The sequence below is a fragment of the Labeo rohita genome, unplaced genomic scaffold (genome assembly GCF_022985175.1).
Source record: "Labeo rohita strain BAU-BD-2019 unplaced genomic scaffold, IGBB_LRoh.1.0 scaffold_66, whole genome shotgun sequence".
NCBI lineage: Eukaryota > Metazoa > Chordata > Actinopteri > Cypriniformes > Cyprinidae > Labeo > Labeo rohita.
This window is the reverse complement of record NW_026129590.1, coordinates 457,385-481,409: the sequence shown is the minus strand read 5'-3', so window position 1 is coordinate 481,409 and position 24,025 is coordinate 457,385. Positions and strand designations below refer to the sequence as shown.

The 24,025-nt window shown below is 42.0% G+C and overlaps 1 protein-coding gene across 2 annotated transcripts; it reads right to left on the bottom strand.

Moving 5' to 3' along the window:
* Positions 1–226: 226 nt before the first annotated feature.
* LOC127161483 (CMP-N-acetylneuraminate-beta-galactosamide-alpha-2,3-sialyltransferase 1-like) lies at positions 227–22,603 on the bottom strand. 2 transcript variants are annotated; one of them, XM_051104226.1, is made up of 7 exons: positions 22,217–22,356; positions 7,588–7,646; positions 7,281–7,474; positions 6,180–6,359; positions 3,058–3,103; positions 2,783–2,902; positions 227–2,308 (listed from the first exon to the last, which is right to left on the bottom strand). In XM_051104226.1, exons 1-7 carry the CDS (start codon positions 22,224–22,226, stop codon positions 2,135–2,137), a joined length of 783 nt encoding a protein of 260 aa, XP_050960183.1. In that variant the 5' UTR covers positions 22,227–22,356; the 3' UTR covers positions 227–2,134. The 2 variants fall into 2 exon arrangements, with proteins under 2 accessions (XP_050960183.1, XP_050960182.1); XM_051104225.1 differs by lacking the exon at positions 7,588–7,646 and having other exon boundaries at positions 22,217–22,603.
* Positions 22,604–24,025: the final 1,422 nt, after the last annotated feature.

Genomic DNA, 24,025 nt, shown 5'->3' with positions numbered 1-24,025 from the left:
CAACAGACCTCACATTAGCCAATAGACATGTTTTCACACATGCTTCAGACTTCGTCTTGTTCCCGTCTCATATTTTTAGTATAAGCTAAATTCACATGGAATTCAAACTTTTTTTTTTTTTTCGAGGTGTAATTTCATATATTACAGATTAATGTCATTTTCTGTAGGCAAAATAATAATAAAATTGATGCAGTTTTCACATAATGATAATCGAGTGACAACAGTACAAAACTAGGATCAAAACTGTTTATTTATTGATTTATTAGCTGACTGTCTTGGTGAAAATTACCACTGAATTAGTGTACACTACCTACAAAACAGACATGTTGATTTAGAAAATTAATTATTATTATTATTATTATTATTATTATTATTATTAATATTATTGTTGTTGTTGTATTTATTTATTTTTTCTAAAGCAAGGCACAGTTATTTTACAAAAAAAGGCACTAGAAGTATTAATTCACATGAATTAATCCATATAGTCCATCAACAAACATTTCACTTCATTAACCCCATTTACATGTTTCCTGTGATCCTCTCTAATGTATATGGACACATTAATACATTTTAATGAATGGGATTTCTAAAGAAATACTTTTCTTTAACAGATAACAACATTATTAACCTATATATATATATATATATATATATATATATATATATTTTTTTTTTTTTTACATTATACAGACCATGTAAAAACAATGACAGTTTAATTATCAGATACAGTTAAGAAGTTCAAAACCTCAGAGGTGAGATAGAGCACATCACGTTTCCAATTAAATTCCAGCAATATCGTCAACAGATGCTATTTGAACTGAACTGAGCTGGACAGTGACATCACTAAATCAATGATGAATTGACTTTAACTGAAAATTGAGTGTTTACTGTTGTCCTTTTTTCATTATTACACACATTTTTTCCTATTTAATACTGTAAAGCTGCCACAATCTGTATCATTAAAAGTGCTATATAAATAAAGGTGACTTCACTTGAATTGACAATTTCCTGTGCTGTTTGGTCTATAAAGACTTGTGTGTGTGTGTGTGTGTAATAAATGTTTTAATTGTATCAAATGTATTAAATATGTATTAAATATACATATAACATTGAAATGATATCTAATTGTATGTTAATCAGCCTATATCAGCCTATATCAGCCACAATGCAAAACATTCATGCACATAAATTAAGTTGAAAAAAACACCCACAGTGCAGAACGCTTGTGTTCACGCCTCACCATGGTGAACAAATGCAAACACACACACACATACATGCACATATAACAAACATAACACCATGTTTGACTGTAATAATGTAGCATAATTGCAAAAAAAAAAAAAAAACGAACAAAAAAAAAAAAAAAGAAAAAAACAACAACAGTACAAACGTATTAAAACTTTTATGTAATGATGATGATGATGATAATGATTATTATTCTATTATTATTATACTAAATTTATAATGTCTACTTATAAATCTAAATGAAAAACAGATGCATGCCTATATGGAAATGACAAAAGAGCCAATGTGTGGTCCTCTGCAGCCATCTAGTGGCTATAGGTAAAAAAAAATCATGTTATTTTAATAAAGTGTTTTTGCAGTGTTTTTAGATGGTGGCAGTCTTACACTAAACCATGGCACATTGTTCATGTTATCAAAATGAATGAAACTGAGAAATGTAAAGTGAAATTTACATATATAATAAAAACAGAACGGCCAGAAAAATAATGTTAAGGGGGAAACCACAGGGATCTCCAACCCTGCTCCTGGAGAGCTGCCATCCTACAGACTTCAGTTTCAACCCTGCTGTAGCACACTCGTCTGTAATTATTAAGTAACAGTGAACAAACCGATTAGATGGTTCAGGAGTGTGTGATTGTGGTTGGAGCTGAACTCTGCAGGATGGACCCCTGCTCTAAAAAAAAACAAAACAAAAAATGTCTTAATTTAACAACTTCTACCACATCTACCTGATTCAAAAGAAGTATTAAATACATCCGGAGTGATGTGCAAAATCAGCTTTGAATATTAACATGTAGTCAGTCAGTGAAAGCGACACACCATGTCTGCAGCATATGGGCAAAGGTTGCAAACAGCCTCAAAGGCTTTGTGGAAAATCCCATGTGTGAGCTCAGCCTCCTCTGTATAGCGTGATCTTGCGTTTGTCTGCTAAGAGCAGTGTGATGTTGTACTCATAGTCTCCATCATGGACGCCTGTGTGTCTGAATGCTCCTCCCAGCATGTTATCCTCCCAGTAATGGTGCCAGTTTCCATCCTGGTCAGCACCAAATCCAAACACATTCACCTACAAGCAATAGAGCAGATAGCCTTTAAGACCGAAAGCAGTTCCTTTAGATCATTTTCATTATTTATTGATTATTATTAGCAGTGGTAGTTGGAGAAGCAGTAGTAATATAGTTGTAGTAGTGTTTATTAATTCATTTATTTTAATATGAATCTTTTTTGGTGCTTTCACTGTCTTGGCTGCAAGATCTATCAGTCTGTACACAGATGTACACCACATAAACCATTTCTATTATAATCTATTCTAAAGCATTTTTTTCCCTTTAAAATCATACCAAACGACAGAAAGATTAGTGTCAATCGGTGGTTGTGAAATCATATAAAAAGACAAATGTAATGATCCAGCACACAGTTGCAGCAGAGGGCTGCCTCCTCAAGGTGGAGATATTTTCATGTGGAAACAACATTTTAGAATGGGAGTGAAATGCACTGCTCTTCACAGAAACGAAAACAATACAACTAAAATAAACGTTACCTCATCACAGATGTGAATTGCAAATATCAGAGAAAGGAATCCAGTGGATGGATATCTCCCACGACCCTCTAGCCACGAGTCATACACATACTTTAAAAAGCTTGGGTTGTAGATTGACACCTGAGGAAAGATCATGAATCAGATCTCTAAAAATAAAAATATACAAGAAATGTATGAACAGAAAAAAAGAGAGAGAGAGAGCGTAAAAAGACCTATTTTATAATGGGAGACAACCTGTTAAATAAATAAATAAATAAAATAAAAAATCCAGTAACCTTGTTTTTATTGGCTTTGATCCGTGCCTTGACTGGTACATATGTCCTAAAAGAGAAACGCAAACATACTGATTAATAAACAATGCTTCACTTGTAACCCTCCCCTGTACATATGGGTCAAAATATGACACAAAATAAATAAAGTAATAAATTAAATCAACAAATATGTGCTGTTTGTTTAATTAATAAAAAGACTTTTTAATGACAATTAGGATTATGTTAAACAAGTTGATAAGGTTTACAAGGAAACAAATGTGGGTTTCGCTTTATTTGGATGGTCTCTTTAGCACATTCAGTTGAGTAATGTTGCACCTACATATCTATTAACTGTCACTAGAGTGTTCGTAGAGTAGCCTATTATTAGAGAGGTAGGGTTAGGATAGATTGAGTTGACAGTAGATTGTCTGTTGGGAGACCATCACAATAAAGACTTTAAGCAGACATTCTGCTAATACTCAAATGAGAGTTAGTTGAGATCTAGTTGCAATGTCACTTATTGTCAACAGAATGTTCAAAAGGGACCATCAAAATAAAGTATTACCCAAATGTGTACATTTAAATACATTATGAAATGAACATGATTTGAGCCAAATGAGGCAATGGAGTCACTGCACACAAAAATCACCTTTATTCTATTTATTTTATATGAATTATCTATTATTTACACATGACATATGCTGACACTTAATATTAAGCTTGTGATTTAAACTAAATATATACATAAAAATGATATATAAAGATATATATAGCTTTCAAAATAACTGAGACTTCGTTGTTATAATTCATATGTGGATTCACTTGCAATGATTGATTGATTCACATTGACTGAGATGTTTTCAAACCACAGACAGCAGAAAATAAATGAAATATACAATGATTACCCTGCCACAGCAAATGGTAATGCAAGGAGCAGTGTTGGGGAGTAACTAGTTACATGTAACAGAATTACATAATTTAATTACAAAATAAATGTAATTGTAATTGGTTACAGTTACTTAGAAAAAATGTGTAATTAAGTTAACATTTGAAAAATGTTAATGATTACAAAGGGGGTTTCATTTTTTTTTTCACACACACATACACATTTAACAGACTTCTTTCATAAGTTGCACTGACTGCTCTAAAATGAGACACCAATGTTTCAGGAGTTTAGACACAGAATAGGACACATGCTTATTCGATAATACTGGTAATACTTTATTTTGATGGTCCCTTTTGAACTGTTTTATTTCCTATTTGGGTTTATGCATATACAGTACTTTATTTTTTTAAGATTAATAGTTTTTTTTAAAGGCATTGTTAGATGCCAGTGTTTCCTGTCATAACTATGCAAACATTCAAAACCAGTATCATAGCTATTAAACTATTTCTTGTTATGATTTCAAAACTGTATTTAACCTCAGAATGATCTCAAAGTAAATAAGAGGTGTTAGGTCTGAATTTGTGTGGCTGTGCTTTAAATCCAATTATTACACAGCTCTGTGGAATGCTTGATTCTGATTGGTCAGTCATGACATTCCATTATTCCCCAATAACAACTGGTAAAAGCTAATAACAGACTCATCCGGGCAACTTAAGTCGCTTGATAGTTTTTCTTGGTGGAAGCTTTGCATTTGCTTAGCTAATAAAGTATTAAAACTCAATTTAATATTATGTGTACAAGTTCTTAATTCTGTCATCCTGGTCTCATGGACTCGCTTTACTGTTTCATACAAATGCAGCTGCTGCCATTTTGTTTTGTACACTGTAATAGATTATAAGATAACTAACAAACTAGTACTGTAAGTACTAGTACTTAATTATTTATGCTGTGAAATGTTGTGTAATAAAAGTGGTATGACTGCATCCCTTGTGGTTTGAACTTGCCACTTGCTAGCAACTCAGTTCAGTGTTTTGTGTCTAATTATTTAGTTTTGTGGCAAGCAGCTGTGTAATAATTGGGATAACTTACATCCAGCCAGTTGTTATCGCAAAATATAATTTTTGCAATAAATTATCCATTACAATAATTTTATTTTAAGTGATAAAGGATTTTGAAAGTCTGACAGTAATCAGTGTTGAGTGCTACTGTAAAGTTAACTCTGCCTGGTTTAAATGTTTTAAAACGATTGACAGTTGAAAATATTAGAAATTTAGAAAAGTAATCAAAAAGTAATCAAAAGTAATAAGTTACATTACTTTAATAAAGTAATTGAAAAGTTACACTAAATACATTTTAAATCGAGTAACTTGTAATCTGTAACCTATTACATTTCCTAAGTAACCTTCCTAACACTGGCAAGGAGATTTTTAAACTTTTTAACTTAAAAATGCTTATTGCGGGCCGCCGTGAAGTGAGATCTTTCACTACGTAATTATCGTGGCCAAAAGCATTCACAATAACAATATATTGGGATATCTACACAAGACATGGACAAACAAAAAAAATACATAAATAGACAATTGCATGCTCTCAGTCAAATTCATCTTTACCTCAACAGACAAAACAAGCACCGCAGATAAATAAAAGAACACAATACACAGACACTTCATAGTTAATTATTTGCTAATTTGTTCATTTACTGCACTATACTTCATAAATTGTTTCCAATGGCTTTGTATAAGCTGTTTTTATGCACATTTGGCCTGAGTTTTTGTTACATTTACACAGTTTTGACAAGCAGGCATCGCCAGCATGAGGAGTTTCAAGTGCTTCGAAACAGTAAATCATTTTGTGAAGCAATTGGTTCAAAGCCTCAAAAATTTTTGAAATCTCCATTTATTTTCCATTTGGTCCTAGGAATCGTTAAGGTCAGCTCATCAGCTGAGGTCTGGCTCATTTCTTAAGTATTTTCACCAAGTACGAAGAGCTAAATTGTGCAGCACTTTATAAATAAAAACCAAACCAAAACAGGGGTAATATGAGCACCTGTCAGGAGCCTTGCAGCGGTATTTTGTACCAATTGTAAGCAGATCCCACGGACCCACAAACTGACTTTTTCCAGTTGCCAGCACACATTCGCCAAACTCGGGGCTGACGAAGAATGTTGCGAGCATTTTGTTCGGGTTAGGGTCATGATCCAAAGACCCTTGTGCTGAATTTCTCATGTCATTCCAAATATCAGAGAATAAAATTCACTAACTTTGAGATGGTTCCTGTAGTCAGAGCACTGATGATCCACTCTAGATCCAGAGTTTTAAAGGGAATGAGTATCAGACTTGTGGAGTTCTCTAAATCGGTGGCGCTCTCTGGATACATAAGGTGATGAGTCGTCTTATAGCCAACATCCTTTTCAAAACCCTGTGTTGGAGCCTGGTTCATTCTGTTAATACACAAAAGTATACACGCTTTAAAATCGTGTGATAAAGCATTACAATGTTATGTGCATGGCTGTAACCCCTTAACCCTCTGGGTCTGAGGTGATATATATACCTATACGACATTTCCAAACACACACCCACATACAAAATAAACATACACACACACACACACACACACACACACACACACACACTGTATTTGTCCACAAAGGAGTGGGGGCAGAAAGAGAAGAAAAGCATGTAAACATTTGAAATGGGTCTTTATGATGGGAGCAGCAGGTATGCAATATAATTTAAAAATGTGTATTATACAGATATATAACTAGATCGCAAATAAATGTATACAACTATGGTGCATCTATTTTTAATCTATTTTTAAACAGGTGATTTAAATAATCAAATATTAAATAGGATTATATATTATAAAATATACTTGGAATAACAAGAAAACGCAATAATACATATTTTTAAATACATTTAGACAATAATAAAAATAAATTTGTAAATAAACTTCATTTTATTTATGGCAAACAATCATGTGAATGGTAAGGTGAGCAGCGCTTTTCCACTGTGAATAAATCGCCATCCAAATCAATGAGTTTTATCACTGAGGTGATATGTACATTTATTTATTTATTTATTTATTTATTCATATCTATCTATATGAGAAACAATTACTATCTAAAAAGGGTTTAATATTGTCTTTTCTTAAGCAGAGTTGTAGCATTTAGATTGCTACATTACAGTAGCATGCCCTTATCTGTACCTATAATATCCTGCTCATGCTTATCAGTGACCATATTAATTAATCATTTAAATTCATTAAGGCATCCAACATACTGACTCTGAATTATTTCCACCCCTACCTGAATCTGTATTTCTGCTTGATGGTTGGAAAATAATAATAATAAACAAACCTTTACCGTATGACAAAATCACTAGAGTCGATGTAGGACCCGTAACGAGACTCCCGAAGATTCCCAGAATTCCCGACTACAGAGCATGTACGACAGCGATCTGGATGTGCATCAACATAGTGTTCCTCGGCAGGGATCAGCTGGAATAATCTGTCCAACACTATGGTTAGATTGGATGGGTTCTTCTCAACCTGTAGCCACTACACTCCATATAAACACACACACACAAAAATACAGGAATAATTAGAAATAATAAACAGGGAGAGATACTATAAAAGGATCACTTGGAATAAAAACTGATTTAGATACTTGCCATAAGTTTTCCATGTTGTGCTGTTTTTAGATGTTTAAGAACATCTTCTCTGCATACTTCTGAAGGATTTTAACATTTGGGAAATGGGTCTGTCACTATGGCATAATTCTTTATGCCACAATTAGACATATGCATTGCAAACACACTTTTAGTGAAAGATGGAGCTGACAATAACGCTGCAACATGTGAGTAACTAAGACAATTCTAGAGCCTAATCTGAGATAAACGGTTTTCATATGCAGTCAGCCATGTTTTCCCAAAATCATTTACTTCAGTTTATGCATTAGCAAACTTAAGCCATCAGCTAAACGGTCATATACACATTGTTTCTTTCAGTAGCATGGTTGAACTGTATACAAAAACTGATCAAAGAATGCTCCCTTTATAATCACTGAAGCTGTTGGGGAGTAACTAGTTACATGTAACAGAATTATGTAATTTAATTACAAAGTAAATGTAACTGTAATTAGTTACAGTTACTGAGAAAAACGTGTAATTAAATTACAGTTACTTTTGAAAATGTTAATGATTACAAAGGGGGTTACATCTGAATTTTTTTCACACACACCCATATACAGATTTAACTGACTTTTCCAAAATTGCATTGACTGCTCTAAAATGAGACACCAATGTTTCAGGAGTTTAGGTCACGGAATAGGACACATGCTTATTCTTAACTGTTTTATTTCCTATTTGGGTTTATGCATATACTTTATTTTTTAAGATTAATTGTTTTTTTCTAAGTCATTGATCTTTACCACACATCTCTGCCATATGTACATCAAGCTACTACTACATATATTTTAAAAATGTCAATTTGGTGTAAAGCTGCTTTGCAACGATATGTATCGTGAAAAGCGCTATACAAATAAATTTGAATTTGAATTTGAATTGTTAGATGCCAGTGTTTCCTGTCATAACTATGCAAACATTTGATTTCAAAACCAGTATCATAGCTATGAAACTATTTCTTATGATTTTAAACCTGTAACCTCAGAATGATCTCAAAGTAAAAGCACTATACGCTTGGTGGAAGCTTTGCATTTGGTTAGCTAATAAAATATTAAAACTCAATTTAATATTGTGTACAGTTTCTTAATTCTGTCAACTTGCCACTTGCTAGCAACTGATTTCTTCATGGAAGCTTTGCGTTCAAATATTTCAACTCAGTTCAGCATTTCGTGTCTAATTATTTACTTTTGTGGCAAGCAGCTGTGTAATAAGTGGGATAATGTACATCCAACCAGTTGTTATTGCAAAATAAAGATGTATATTATTCCTTACTTATTATAATCTTAGTTCAAGTGATAAAGTCTGACAGTAATCAGTGTTGAGTGCTACTGTAAGGTTAACTCTGTCTGGTTTAAATGTTTTACAATGATTAACAGTTGAAAATATTAGAAATTTAGAAAAGTAAGCAAAAAGTAATCAAAAGTAATAGGTTACACTACTTTAATAAAGTAACTGAAAAGTTACTTATTATATTTTAAATAGAGTAACTTGTAATCTGTAATCTATTGCATTTCCAAAGTAACCTTCCCAACACTGGTTACGAATCACTGGTTACAATGCTCGGCGATGCAACAATAACAAAAAATCCCACATTGATTCAACATCATAAGAACTGTTGAGTAATTCCTTTAGCTAATTAAACAATTCAATATAAGATTAACGTCAGATTATTATTTTGTTGTGATGGTTATTGTTTCCCCGTGGACCATATTGTTTAGTCTTGCTGTGTGTGCCAGAGAAAACATACTGTATGCAGTTATGTCAGCATTTACCGTCCATTGTGTTACAAGTAGAAGACAGTATGAGGCATGGTGGAAGCGACATTTTCTAAAGAGTAAAGAGCATGTAGATTGAGTACATGACACACTGAGTGAGCATAGGAGCCGCATGGATAGAGAATGCATGGGGATTAAGATGGCCTCCAGCCCTTTGCCTAGACTCAAAAAGCGTGTGAACAAGAAACTGTACCATTTAAAATTCATTGTTATGGAAGAGGAATCCACTGTGCCATTCCCTGTTGAAAAATCCAGCATATGCTGGTTTGGTATGTTTTGAAGCATAGCTTCAGCTTGTTTAAACTGGGCATGTGCTGGTCCTAAGATGGTCCCGAGCAGGAGCTAGTTGCTTAGGACCATCTTAAGACCAATGCATGACCAGCTAAGGACCAGCTTTAACCAGCCTAAACCAGTAGCCATGCTTCAAGACATACCTAGCCAGCATATGCTGTTTTTTTAACAGGGTTACTGGCATTATACAAGGAGTACAAGCCATTATTCTAGTGAGAGTTCAAAAACATCATGTCTGTGGAGTATAGTGACCAAGGAAATGTCTTTGGTTACTTGACTGAAAAAGCGGAAACGAGAAGCTCTTCAAAGCGTTTCATTAACCCTGCTGAAAAATCTAGCATTGCTGGTCACCAGCATAAGGTATGTTTTGCATGCTTGGACCAGCATGGGATGCTGGTTGCTGGTTTGCTGGATCCCAGCATGGGATGCTGGTTTGCAGGTCCCCAAGTGCAGTTCTTACCTCTTTGAATGGGGAAACATCAAATTCTCCAAAACTGTTCACCAAGCTCACGATTAAATTTCATATTTGAAATCACCAATGAAATCTGACAAGAACTGCCTCATAAATATTGCTCCTTATGCTCCAATAGCGTTTAAAAAAGCTTATTTTTCAGCTTAGATCAGCCAAGTGCATATGCGCAGTACTGAGCGCATGTCTCAGAATGCTGTTTCTATAGCAACCGGTACTTCTAACGGCGGCTGCAGTGACATGCTGACTTTACTAATCAACGATTGGCTCTTTCATTAAAAAGGCGGGGTTTCACGGCCATAATAAGCGTTGCATCTTTACCCATTCAAAACTGTAAGAGTGACAAGTCTTGGGTATTCTATAGTCTTTGGGTTCCCCTTCAGTCGTGCTCTACGACGTTACATCAATACTGACATATTTGGGGTCCTACTTGGGAACAAATGCATGTTGAGATGGCGTTTGTGAATGGGTTGCGCTCACGCTGCGTGGACATGCCCATCATTACGCTCGGTCACGGCTTACATTAATATGTAAGCCGCCTTTGCGTTCTATTCTTTCCAGTTTTGGGGGTCGCTGAACTCCCGAGGCTGCATTGGCTGGAAGCATGGGAGACCTGAGGTTTATAGTCCGGATTGCTCCACCAGGTCAGTGCGAGCCTTGCATCTCGTTTAGTGCTCATGAGGAAGTTAAGATGTCTATCACCGCATCAGTGGAGGGGCTATCGTCTTCTGACGCCAGAGATTCTGCTGAGCAGCTCCCTGTGATGGCGGTTGCTTAGCTGGGGTCCAAGGCTAAGTTGCCCCGACCATCAGGCGGGAGGTTGGGTTCTCCACCTTCCCCTGGGCATTCAGGGTCTGACGATTGGTTCCGGCGTCGGACACGGCTCTTGCTGCGTTCATCCCTGGTGCCTTTCCTCCCGGAGGTTCATGAAGAGCTCAGCTACGTGTTGGGCTCTTCCCCCCGCACTTCTCTCGTGGATGGGGGTGGCTTGAGAACATGTTGATGTCCTCCAGTGGAGTGTGCAATTGCGGTGCATTCGTGTTTGCGAGCGCCGCCACCTGATGGGTGTGTCCATGCTTCTCGCTTTAGCCTGTAAGCGTCTGCCAGCCCAGGCTGTATAGCGGGGCTCACAGCGCTGCAGCCATGCCACCTCCGCCCTAACAGCGTGCACTGTGTACGGAGTCTCTGTGCAGTCCCTCGGTAACGTGATATTCTGTGCTGAACCTGGTGGAGACGTGACACTGACAAGCTCGCTTTCTTGGTGTACGTCTCTCAGGCCAGCTTCTTCGACGACACTGTCCAGGACTTATCCCAGCGGTCTTGGGCAGTTCACACGCAGTAAAAGAACTTGGAGTGCCCATGGAGCGGGGCTTCCTGAAAGCAGACTACCCAGAGATTAGATTTAGGGATTAGATTGCTCTGGGAATTCCCTTTGGAAAGACGAGGGCGTTCTCTACCTCTGTCGTTTCTGACCTATGGGTCAGCAGGTACCCACCCCTTCAATAAAAGAGCAATTTTCTCTATGTCCTTGGGTTTCTTAAAACATATGAATTTGTCTGTGAGTGACCCAGGTCTTCCTCACACCCAGGCTCAACACATGGTCTCGTTGTCTAACTGGGGATCCAGGACGCATCGCTTCCTCACACTCTAAGTGGAAACAACGCGGGATCATGGATCAGGTAAGCGCTGCCTTAGCAGCCTGGCGCTACTTTGGGATGCTTGCTTTCCAGGTTGAGCCATCTTTTTTTATAAAAAAAAGCTGGTTGCTCCGCCGCAGGGGCATTTGTACTGTTCCTATAATGCAGGCAGCAGCTTGGTTCAAGTTCTACCTAGCCTGTTTGCTCGTTGAGTCGGTCAGTCCTTCCCCCATCCGAGAAAAGTGGCAGGCTTCGCCTTGTCCTGGTTCTTAAGTTCCGAATCGGTCCCCTCTAAAAAAAAAAAAAAAAAAAAAAAAAAATCGGGCTATCATTCGGGTGGCTGATACGGAAACACATGTTTCTGTTCTTGAGCACCAGGACTCTGGGTTCCAGCGATTCAGCGACGCTCAGGTAAACCTGTTTGCTTCTCTGAGTCCTCCTACTGCTGGCTTGTTCCTGACCAAGGGCTTGGTAGGCACGCACTGGCACGCAGCTGGACCTGGGGTCTATGAATGGGAATAAGCTTCACTGCACATACCCTGTGCTAGATCGAGGGGACAAGGAGCAGGTTCTCTGGTGCGTCTTACTGACCCACCCGAACCTAGGTTGCTGACACTCATTCTCCTCGTGACAGCCCCTCCCGGGAAGATGTCCGTGATGAAGAACCTTCTTCTCAGGATGGGCACAGTCTGGCACCCGCATCCCGATCTGTGGACCTGTACATCTGGTTTCTGGATGGGACACGGTAAGACTTCACTGGCCTTCTCAGGCCGTGGTAGACATTATCACTTAGGCTAGTGCTCCCTCTATGAGGCAGGCATACGCTCTGAGGTGAGATCATTCTGTTGTATGGTGTTCCATTCGCCGAGTTCACCTGAGATGCTCGGTCAGGGTTCTGCTTCCTTTCTTGCAGTTGGAGTAAAGGATGTTCCCTCCACTGTAATATTCATTGGGGCCATCTCGGAATGAACTTGGTGCATTCGCACTTCAGCCACGGGGGCTTCAGGTCAACTGGGAGAAGAGTAAGCTCTGGAAAAAAAAGAAAAATACTGAGCTCCCTCTTTTCTCGGTATGGAGTTGGATCCGGTCAAGACATGTCAGCTGAAAAAGTTGGTGCTGAAAACTGTCTGATTCTACAGTCACAGGACGGTGGTCCCTCTAGATGTTCAGAGGCCTGAGGCATATGGCAGCCGTAGCCGCAGTTGTCCGCTCAGCTGTTCCATGTGAGATCGCTGCAGCACAGACTACACGACCGAATTCTGTGATGAGCATGCAATGGGCAGGCAGCCTCGGGCTCCTGGAAGGGACTTCAACTGCAGTGGCATTAGTCGCTTTGAGTTGCTGGCAGTGCTTATCCTCCGCCGGTTCCTACCAATGCTGCGGGACAAGCGCATGCCAGTCCATAGGACACCATAGCCACGGTAGTGTACACTTACCCCTGTGGTGGTCTATGCTCCCGTCGCATGTTGAAGCTCGCCCGCCATCTCCTCCTCTGGAGTCTATGCGGCTCATATTGCTGCATGCCGTTCATTTTCGGAGAGTCAAGAGAGAGCAAAGCATGTTCCCTCCCCTGTAATATTCATCGGGGCCATCTCGGCATATATATATATATATATATATATATAAAAAAAAGATGCAGTGGATGGTCGTCCCTAGGGGGGCATCACCTGATCGACAGGTTCTTGAAGGGTGCAGGGAAATAAGTCCCCTAGGATTGCACCTTATCCCCTCTTGGGGTCTCTCCGTGGCCCTAGGTCTACAGAGTGCTCCCTTTGAGGCACTTGGATCAGTCGAGCTACAAATTCGACCACTTAGACCTCACTCCTGATCACACTCACTTTCATTAAGAGGGTGAGGAACATGCATGCATTTTTCAACCAACAGAACGTGCCTTAAAAATTTAGTCTGGCTATTCTCACGTACTCTTGAGATCCCAGTCTGGTTATGTGCCCGGGGTCCCCACCTCTCACCTTCGGGTTCAGGTGGTGGACCTGCAAGCGCTGCCACAGGAGGCAGGCCCGGCCTTAGCGTTGCTGTATTCTATTTGTGTTAATCACGTTATTGGGCCACACCTAGAGCATTAGACGCTCCGAGCAGTTCTTGTTTGCTTACGGATCAGCAGATGGAGAATGTTGTCCTCAAGCAGAGGTTGGCCATTGGGTGGAAATAGGGCCTCACCTCGGCTTAGTGCCAAGGTAAGCTGTGCCCCCTAGGAGTCGAGTTCACTCTATGAAAAGTTACTTCTCCTAGGCGTGGTGCACAGCGCCTCTCTAGCAGACATTTTAGGAGCTGCGGGCTGGGCGACACCCATCACTGCGCAAGATTCTTTGCTGTGTCTGTGTTCTCCCGTGTGTTGCGGGTAACTCAGGTAATTGGCGGGAGGACAGCTCGGTGTCGGCTTGCTGTGCCATTCCCTACAGATCCGTGCGCTTCTCCCAGTTGTTCTCCTCTGTGAACTCTGGGTCCTCCATTGCCCCGCAGTCTGGATTAGAGTGGAGTAGTCCGTGACTGTGTTCTGACAGGGGGTCTCCTTCGCCCCCTGAAGATTGTGGCATAATGTCTTAGTATTCTCCACAGTTATTCACGGTGTTCCCCTTAATGTCTTCAAAAAAATATATATATATATATTTATATATATATATATTTTTTGTACTAGTTTCCACATGGCTTTAAATTCGTCATCGTGCTCCGCCCCCCAACGGTTGCTTCAGATACCAGGCTCCCCTGGTGACTCGTTATCTGGCTTACAGGGTGTTGGGAACTTCCTTGATCAGTCTTTACAACATAAGATACTGCCGTTTGTGGTGGGCCTTGAGCTACGCCAGTTGTTTGAGCTGTTCTTATCCATACCTTTTGTCCTGAATTCAACACAGGTACACTTTTTGCTCTGTGTCTTGTATCAAACCCACATTTTTGTTGTCATTCAAGTGAGCATCATTTTTCTGATGTTTCTTAGATCAGGCCATTTAGGAGCAAGTTTTTCAGGTACAACTGGAAGAGTAGTTCTAATTTGTCTAGCCAGTTGAGCTGGGGTTAAACCTTGAGTCAAGGGAGTAGCTCTGTATGCCAGTAAGGTTCTCTGTGGCTCTTTGTTTCCTTTCAGGAACTCGAGCTGCGTCGAAACGCATTGGCGAACGTCTTCAGCGTGACCACGCTCTGGATCTGCTGGAGGGAATGGAGATGGGTGACCTCCTATCTCCTTCCTCACCTGCCAGATCCACTGCCCGTTCTCTGGGATCAGAAGCCCGCTCTGCGGTTTCTTCCCGCCGGGGAACGGGCTCGATGCTCCGCATATCATAGATTGATGATCTAAGTGGTGATCTAAGTGATCTAAGATGATCAGAAGTCCCACAAATACCACTGTATGATGAGTTTTTGGCGGTGGTCACTCATGTGGTAGCCAAGTTAAACGAGAAACACGCCGAACCACAGCAAAGTAAATTAGATGAGCACTTCCTGCACAATAGGCCACCACCTTCTCATCAGAGGCTGCCGTTCTTCCTCGACCTCCACACCGAGCTGTCGAGGTCCTGGGCTAGACCATTCTCGGCCCGCCTCTTTATCCCTGCCTCTGATTATTATGGTAATGTGGCAGGGACTTTAGAGAGCGGTTAAAGAGCGATGCCCAGGGTGAAACAGACGCTTGCGAGCTATCTGTCCCCCGACACGGCATCATCTCTAAAGGCTCCGACCTTACCCTCCAAGCTGCTGCGTACAACTTCAGCGCTGGTGGGTACATGTTAGCAGGTCAGGCTGGTTCTTGTCTACACACCATGTCGGTGTTATAGGCTGACCTGCTTAAAGAGCTTAATGAGAGTGACAAGATAAAAAAAGATGACATCACAGAGCTTAAGAGAACCGCTGATCTGTCTCCCCGTGCTACCAAGGATGGCGCGGGCAGTCTGTGGCAGCTCTGGTGGCCGCGGAGAGGCACTTGTGGTTGACCCTGTCTGATATGAAAGAGAAGGACAGGGTCTTCCTCCTGGACGCCCCGCTTGTGCCTTCTGGCCTGTTCGGCAACGGCGTCAATTCCGTCGTCGACAGGTACCAGGAGGCTCGTAAACAAGCGGCGGCATTTCAGCGGTATCTCCCTCGTTGCTTTCTAGCTCATGGGGCTGCTGGGTAGGAACAGCCCAAGCTGTGTACCAGCTCCTCATACCGGGCTTCATGAAAACAGAGCGTCGCCTCTCGCGCTCCCCTGCAGCGGGGCCGGGATCAGTGGCGCTCTAAGCCGGCGATCTGAGGGTCGTGCTTCAGTTGAGGAAGTCCTTGATGAAACAGTCCTGACCATCATGGTCCAGGATCATTGAGGGCAGCCCCTATCGGGGAAGAGCTGGGTGCATGGTTCCACTGTGTCTGTCTCTTCTTGGTGCCCTCAGGAGGCCAGTCTGCTAACCCTGCCGGTGTTCCAGGGCGCAGTGGTCCCCAGCGAACTCATTCCTCAGTACTTCCTGCCCGGAAACGTAGTGGGGCTGGGGAGCTCGCTACCCCCGCGGGGGTCTCCCGAGACGCTAGTTCGGTTGTTTCCTGCTGGTCATCCGTTACAGGACACCGAGCTAGGTCGCTCCTCTGCGACTCCAGGGCATTCGCATAGTCAATTACATCGATGATTGGTTGATTCTAGCTCAATCAGAGCAGATGGCGCTCACATGAAAGAGCAGGGGTTGAGACTGAACGCCAGGAAGAGTGTGCTTATAGAGAACCACTTATCTAGGCGTGGTATGGGATTCGACCACGATGCAGGCACGTTTATCACCTGCTCGGATCAGGTCTCGAATCATCACTGCAGTTGCGAGAGTAAGAGAAGGCCGGTCACTCACTGTGAAGCAGTTTCAACAACTGCTGGGTCTGATGACAGCCGGATCCAATGTGATACCTTTTGGCCTGCTGTACATGAGACCCCTACAGTGGTGGCTCAGGACCAAGGGGTTCTCCTCGAAGAAAGACACGTTTCGCATGATCAAGGTCACGTGGCGATCCCTACGTGCCTTGGACATGTGGAAAAATCCTTGGTTCCAAGGGCCCAGTGTTGGGAGTTCCTTGTCACCGCGTAACGCTAGGGACAGATGTGTCCCACACTGGTTGGGGAGCGGTCATGAGTGGCCACCCTGCCCATGGTCTGTGGAGCGGTCACCATCTCACGTGGCACATCAACTGCCTGGAGATGCTGGCCGTGTTTCGGGTTCTGAAACACTTCCTCCCGGACCTAAGAGACCGCCATGTGTTGGTGCGCACCGACAACACAGAGGTGGTCTACTATATCAACCACCAGCTGGTGCACCAGATACTTGTGTGGTCCCAGGACAAACATCTCAACATGGGAACAGACATCCTGTCGAGGCAGGGGCCGAGGCCCGAGGAATGGATGTATAGGGTTTTAGGTCAAATTTAAGTGATTCAATTGAGAATCAAATCCAAAAGATTCGGAATTAACTTGATTAACTTATTCAAAGTTAGTAATTTACACTTTTATCAACTGTTCGTCCACCGAACGTTCAACTTAGGATATTTTACCAACTCTGGGTGTTTATATTATCCCCGTGGCCATCGGATTATAATATAAACAAAATATTCGTGGCTACGAGGATAGGAGCCGAAACAAAGCGGCTCTTGAGGTTGGTAAAGGCAGACTCGGCTGCGCCAGACCACCTGAACGGAGGTCAAGGCGGTCAAAGGCAGGGCTAGTTGCCTGAAATTGCGAATAAAACGCCGGTAGAAATTGGCGAACCCCAGAAACCTCAATTGTTGTTTTTAAAGACATTCATACTTATTTAGAAAATCACATATGTCCAAATCCAGCTGTCAATCACTGACTTCAAAACGTATATATAGTAAAAGGTATGTCAGTGCGGTGAGGACTATGAAATATTATTAAAAATAATGATTGCGTGCACTTTCTGTGTGCAACTGCTGATATAGAGTTAATTCAACCAAAGAATTAACTCACTAATTATCATAATGGTAACTAGGGGTGTAAAGGTACACAGATGTCACAGTGTGGTACGTACCTCAGTTCGGGGGTCACGGTTCGATACGATTTCGGTACAACAGAAAAAAACAACAACAAATCTACTATGCTTGTTATGCTAAGTTTTTTTTTTCATTTATTTTATAAATTTATTTTACAAATAAATTTATTTTATAAATAAATAAGGAAACAATCACACGTCACAGTAATCGCGCCGGTGCTCACACACAAAACATATCAGTTCCAGGCTTCCAGCATTGCTAACTTGACAGCGCAGTTGGTACTTTATCAAAATAAAATACAGTGAACCAAACACGCCCGCCTCATTGTTTCAACGTTGGAACGCGACTGAAGTACAAAGTCTATAATTTACATACTAAATAATAGTTTAGCATTTGGATACATCGCAAATATGGAAATTTGGATTTGTGCCGAATGAGATACACAAGCACAAAGCTTCATTTCGCAAACAGTTGAATACGCAAGACTTTAAAGTAACGGTATACTCCTTCGTCAGTGAGAGACGCATTCAGAATCAGCACATGATCACTGCCTAGTGGGCTCTGTTTTCAAGTGCGCAACTCCTGGCATTCGCTGTTCTTCTGCTGGCGGTTATCAAACAGCATTGCATTACTGCGCCCCCTTCGTATTCGTGCGGGAGACGAATGGAAGACCGCCTCTGTAACACCTACGGGCCACTACGAATACCAGGTCATGCCGTACGGCTTGTCCATCAGTCCTTCTGTCTTCCAAACGTTTATGAACTAGGTGTTCCGGGAGTTCCTCCATCGGTTTGTCGTGGTCTATATTGACGATATCTTGATCTACTCCTGGAACATGGCCGAACATCGCCAGCATGTCCAGCAGGTCCTTCTCAAACTACGCCAACATCATCTATATCTCAAACTGGAGAAATGCGTATTCCATCAACCATCAGTACAGTTCCTAGGATATAACATCAGTGCCGAGGGCGTGCTCATGGACCAGGGGAAAGTCGATGCCATCCAGAAGTGGCCACAACCCAACAGCATCAAGGAACTCCAACGTTTTCTAGGATTCTCCAACTTCTATCGCCGTTTCATTAAAGGGTACAGTTCCATCACAGCTCCATTGCCCTCCCTCCGGCGGGGTAAACCCAAACACCTTACCTGGAACCCCGCTGCCCACAAAGCTTTCCAACATCTCAAGCACCTCTTCAGCACTGCACCCTTGTTACACCATCCTGATCCCGAACTCCCATTCATGGTTAAAGTTGACGCCTCCACCACGGGAGTGGGTGCAGTGCTGTCCCAAGCGGTCGGTGAGCCTGCTTTCCTCCATCCCTGTGCTTTCTACTCATGTAGGCTGTCTCCAGCGGAGCAAAACTGCGATATAGGAAACCGAGACGACCTGGAAGAGTAGCGTCACTGGTTAGAGGGGACAATTCATCCATTCACCATCATCACTGATCACAAGAACCTACAATACCTTCGAGAGGCTAAGCAACTCAATCCCAGACAAGCACATTGGGCACTGTTCTTCACACACTTTAACTTCAAGATCACTTACTGACCTGGCTCCAAGAACATCCCTGCTGATGCCCTCTCTCGTCAATCATCTTCGGAGCAGTTTACTGACCCCGAACCCATCATCCCTCCTAACCTCATCGTCAGTCCTATAGTCTGGACTCAAGATCAGGACATACAACATGCCACTCTCCAGGAGCCTGCTCCGCCGGAATGCCCAGAGGGTAAAATCTACGTTCCCCGCTCCCAACGTCAAGACCTTCTGGGCACAGCTCACCAGTCTCTGGGCTCTGGACACCCAGGCAGCAAGTGGACCCTCTCGCTTCTTCAAACTCGTTAATGGTGGCCCAGTATGCGCCGTGATACCATCAGGTATGTCCAGAGCTGCTCTGTCTGTGCCATGTCTAACTCTCCCCGCATGTTGCCTACAGGAAAACTGGTTCCACTACCTATCCCGGAGAGGCCCTGGTCCCATCTAGGCATGGACTTTGTGACAGACCTTCCCAGCTCAGAAGGTAACACATGTGTGCTGGTGATTGTTGATCATTTCTCAAAATCTTGCAAGTTTGTTCCCCTACAAGGATTGCCCACAGCCATGGAGACCGCATCAGGTGTTCCGTCACTCCCGGAGGAAATTGTGTCGGACTGGGGCCCTCAATTCATTTCACACGTCTGGAAAACTTTCTTCAAGCTACTTGGTGTCACTGTTAATCTCTCCTCTGGATATCATCCACAGACAAATGGCCAGACAGAGAGAAAGATCCAGGAGCCCGGACGTTACCTCCGGGCATACTGTAGTGAGGTTCCTCCAGTGGGCCGAGTACGCACAGAACTCTCTCAGCCAAGATACCACCAGCTTAACACCTTTCCAGTGCGTACTCGGTTACCAGCCTCCGCTGTTCCCCTGGACGGAGGAACCCTCTAATGTTCCAGCTGTCGACCACTGGTTTTAGAGAAAGCGAGAGAGTGTGGGACTCAGCTCATCACCATCTCCAGCGAGACAAGCACTTCGCCGACGCCAGACGTAGGATCGCCCCCCCCCCCCGCTACCAACCTGGCGATCTAGTCTGGCTGTCTACGGCTACCATGCCGCAAGCTGAGTCCCCGCTATATTGGTCCATTCAAGATCCTGAGGCAGATCAATGATGTCACCTTCCAGCTTCAGCTCCCTCCCAGGTACCGTATTCACCCTACATTCCATGTATCTTTCCTAAAACCCTTCTATCCCTCTGCCACAGAACCCCTAGGAGCTGAAGCAGGACCCCCTCCTCCAGAAGTCCTGGACCAACTCTCCATCTACACAGTCCACCAGATCTTGGACTCACGACGTCGGGGAGGCCACCTGGAATACCTCATTGACTGGGAGGTGTGTGTACGGACCAGAAGAGCGATCCTGGGTCCCCCGTGACGATGTGCTGGATCCCACTCTACTCGTTGACTTCCATCGTGACCACCCGGATCGTCCTGCCCCTCGCGGTCGTGGTTGTCCTCGGCGTCGTGTTAGGGCGTCGGGAGCCGCCCCTGGAGGGGGGGGGGGGGGGGTTGTGTCAGGCATTCACCACAGCCTCCCTCACCCAGAGCACCGCCTACACAATCATCGTCACCGGAGTTCTAATCACTTGCACCTGACCTCAATCAGCCACACCCTTTTTATGGAACTTTCTAGCATTCTTCTCTTGTCGGGTCTACCGTTCGCACCCTGTGACATTTGCTCCTGACCTGATGCATATTCTCACTGTTGTACTTTCCCGTGCTCTCTGGATCCTACGTGGCTCATTATCTGGACTATCATCTGCATCTCCGCACAAGGACTGTCAGCTAAGCAATTCTTTACCATTTGTCTCAAACGCTGTCTGCTCTATCATCTGTTCAATAAACGCTGGTTTGAATTGTCATTCACCTCTCGTCTCCTCCTGTGTGTGTGTGTGTGTGTGTGTGTGTGTGACAGCTACCTATTAGGTTCCGCATCAGTTACAAATTATTACTACTTACCTATAAGGCCCTTAATGGTTTAGCTCCTGCGTACCTAACTAGTCTTCTACCATGCTACAATCCATCACGCTCCCTAAGGTCCCAAACTTCTGGACTTTTGGTAGTACATAGGATAGCAAAGTCCACTAAAGGAGGTAGAGCTGTTTCGCATTTGGCTCCCAAACTCTGGAACAGCCTTCCGGATAACGTTCAGGGTTCAGACACACTCTCTCTGTTTAAATCTAGATTAAAGACTCATCTTTTTAGCCAAGCATTCAAATAATACATCTCATAAACTTTTACTGCATTTATATCTGATCAAATGCACATTATTAATCTTTTAGCTCTGGCTGAAATTTTTCTTTGCTTAGTTTGAACAGCAGCTACGCTAAATATGTTCCTATTTGTTCTCTGTTTCTGCCATGGGATTGACATCCCGTGGTAACTAGGAATTCACAAGCTTCAGTCTTGATCCAGAACACTTAAGAAGAGATGATGCCAACCCTTCAGAGGACTTCAGATAATGCCAACCCCGAAACAACATACAGCACTACCGAATTTTGCTACTAATTTATAGTGTTCTTTGTCTGTTTGATTACGTCATTAATTGATCTTTACCATACATCTCTGCCACATGTACATCAACTTCACATAGTCACCACTAGTAAGCTTCTACTAAATATACTGTAGAAACTTTAATTTGCTGTGAAGTTGCTTTGCAACGATATGTATCGTGAAAAGCACTATACAAATAAATTTGAATTGAATTGAAAATTTAATTATGTTTTTAACGCACCATTATTTGCTTTAACTTTCATGCTCATCTTGAATTAATGACTGTGCATGTTATTTCAAAGAAAAAGTTTCTCTGTCTAGTCTTTTAGTACAACATCCCCTCTAAATTGACATTTTTGTTCACTAATTCCAAGTCCCCACTTTCAACTTCTCCCATGTAAAGACCTAGTTCTATGCAGATATAAGTAGTGCATTATGTGACTAACCTGCCACCATCTGTATGTGTCATCTGAGAGCATTCTGTTTTTGTTGGACATAAGTGGGTGGATTGATTGGTTAAACCGTTCCATAAACCAATCATCTTCATTATTGTGGTGTTTGATACAGCATCGACAGGAACACGTGCTTCCTGACAGGCCCAGCACAGACCTGAAGAAGTACATTGAAGGTTCTCTGAGTGTATAACTGAACAAAAACATGGAGAAGGTCATGGCACACAAAAGTCCCATCAATGCGCGTATTTTCCTCTGGGTGAGCAGAGACATTTTGAGTTTAAGTCTGTCTCTCACCAAAAAAGAGACCAAAAGAGAGTGGAGGGATATTGCATACTCTCTGCTCTCCCAAAAAAAAAAAAAAAAAAAAAAAAAATATATATATATATATATATATATATATATATATATATAAAATTATGTGATTCTTCACTCTCCAGCAGGTATCCACATTTTGAGAGGAGAGACAATAAAACAAATCCCTAAAAAAGTCTTTCTTAAAATAAAACCCAAGAAACATCCATCATACAGTTCTCAATCATAAAATGTTCTCTGGAAAAATCTCTTAACTTTCTGCAATCTTTTCAGGAGGATCTTTGTGGACCGATCGAAACATCTGAGGACAGCGACCAGGATCCAAAACAAACCAGGGCAGTGTGATCAGGATTCTTGTCTTCTGTCTCACGATACTAATTTTGGCTGTGCGATCATCTACCTAAAAAGCAAACACAAGTCTAAATATCACCATACATTTAGAAATTTTTCCTAATAGCTAAGATACATTTTCTTAAATGAGGTTATTTTTTTAATCTTCAGCCTTGTATAACAAAACCAAAACCTCTGATTAAAAATGTAATTGCGGATCAAACTTAATATTTGCCTATTAGCTACACAAATACTACAATGAAGAACCATCATGCAGTGTGAGATTCAAATAACTGTTCTTAAACTTTTCACTCCAAATGGAAGGCATTATATAACATTTTTAGCACCGCAATGGGAATCTCTGTTTGTTCATGTGCATCAGTCAGAGTGTAAACACTGAGAGATGTTGAGACAGGTGAAAAGTGTTTGGTTAACAGTGAATATTGACCTATTGTGCGTACTGTTGTGGCTCCTGCTGTTAGCAGGGGATAATCGCTGCATTTGGGCTAAAAAAAAGACAGAAATATTTATTGTGCCAAGCAGGTTGCACTCTGTTCATTCACACAGGCACAAACTGATTGGCAGCTGCCTTTAGCAGAGCCTTTACCGACCAAAGCATTCGGCGTGGTCATCTGTGAGTGACGTCACCTCCCAATACAAACACGTCCCATAGTACAGTCCCGCTCCTGACCATGATTGACAGCTTTCCGTGCAGACATCGGAAGTTCGAATGCAAAAGGAATTGCGATTGGATTTGAGTTTTGGCAAGTAACATGCGTGACACAGGGAAAGTAATAAATAAAATTGCTATTTAAATATCACAGCCTCATAACTTGTGAGCCATGGGAAATACAGTTGCAAATGGACTTTCCGTCACTGTGCATTTGCGAAAATGGAAATGCAAACCGCAATGCACGATTTGCAACTGCATTTGGATTGTATCACAGTTCATGAGCCCACATATGGAAAACGCAATTGAAAATACAATTTGGAATTCTTTTTTTAAATTGGCCAGAATATTTTTTCATAGGACAGTGTAGAGGAGACAGGAAGCGAAGTGGGAGAGAGAGAGCGGGACAGGATGGGGAAAGGTCTTCGAGTCGGGATTTAAATTTGGGATACCCATAGCGTAACGGTGTCGGTGTGCTGCCCGCAAGG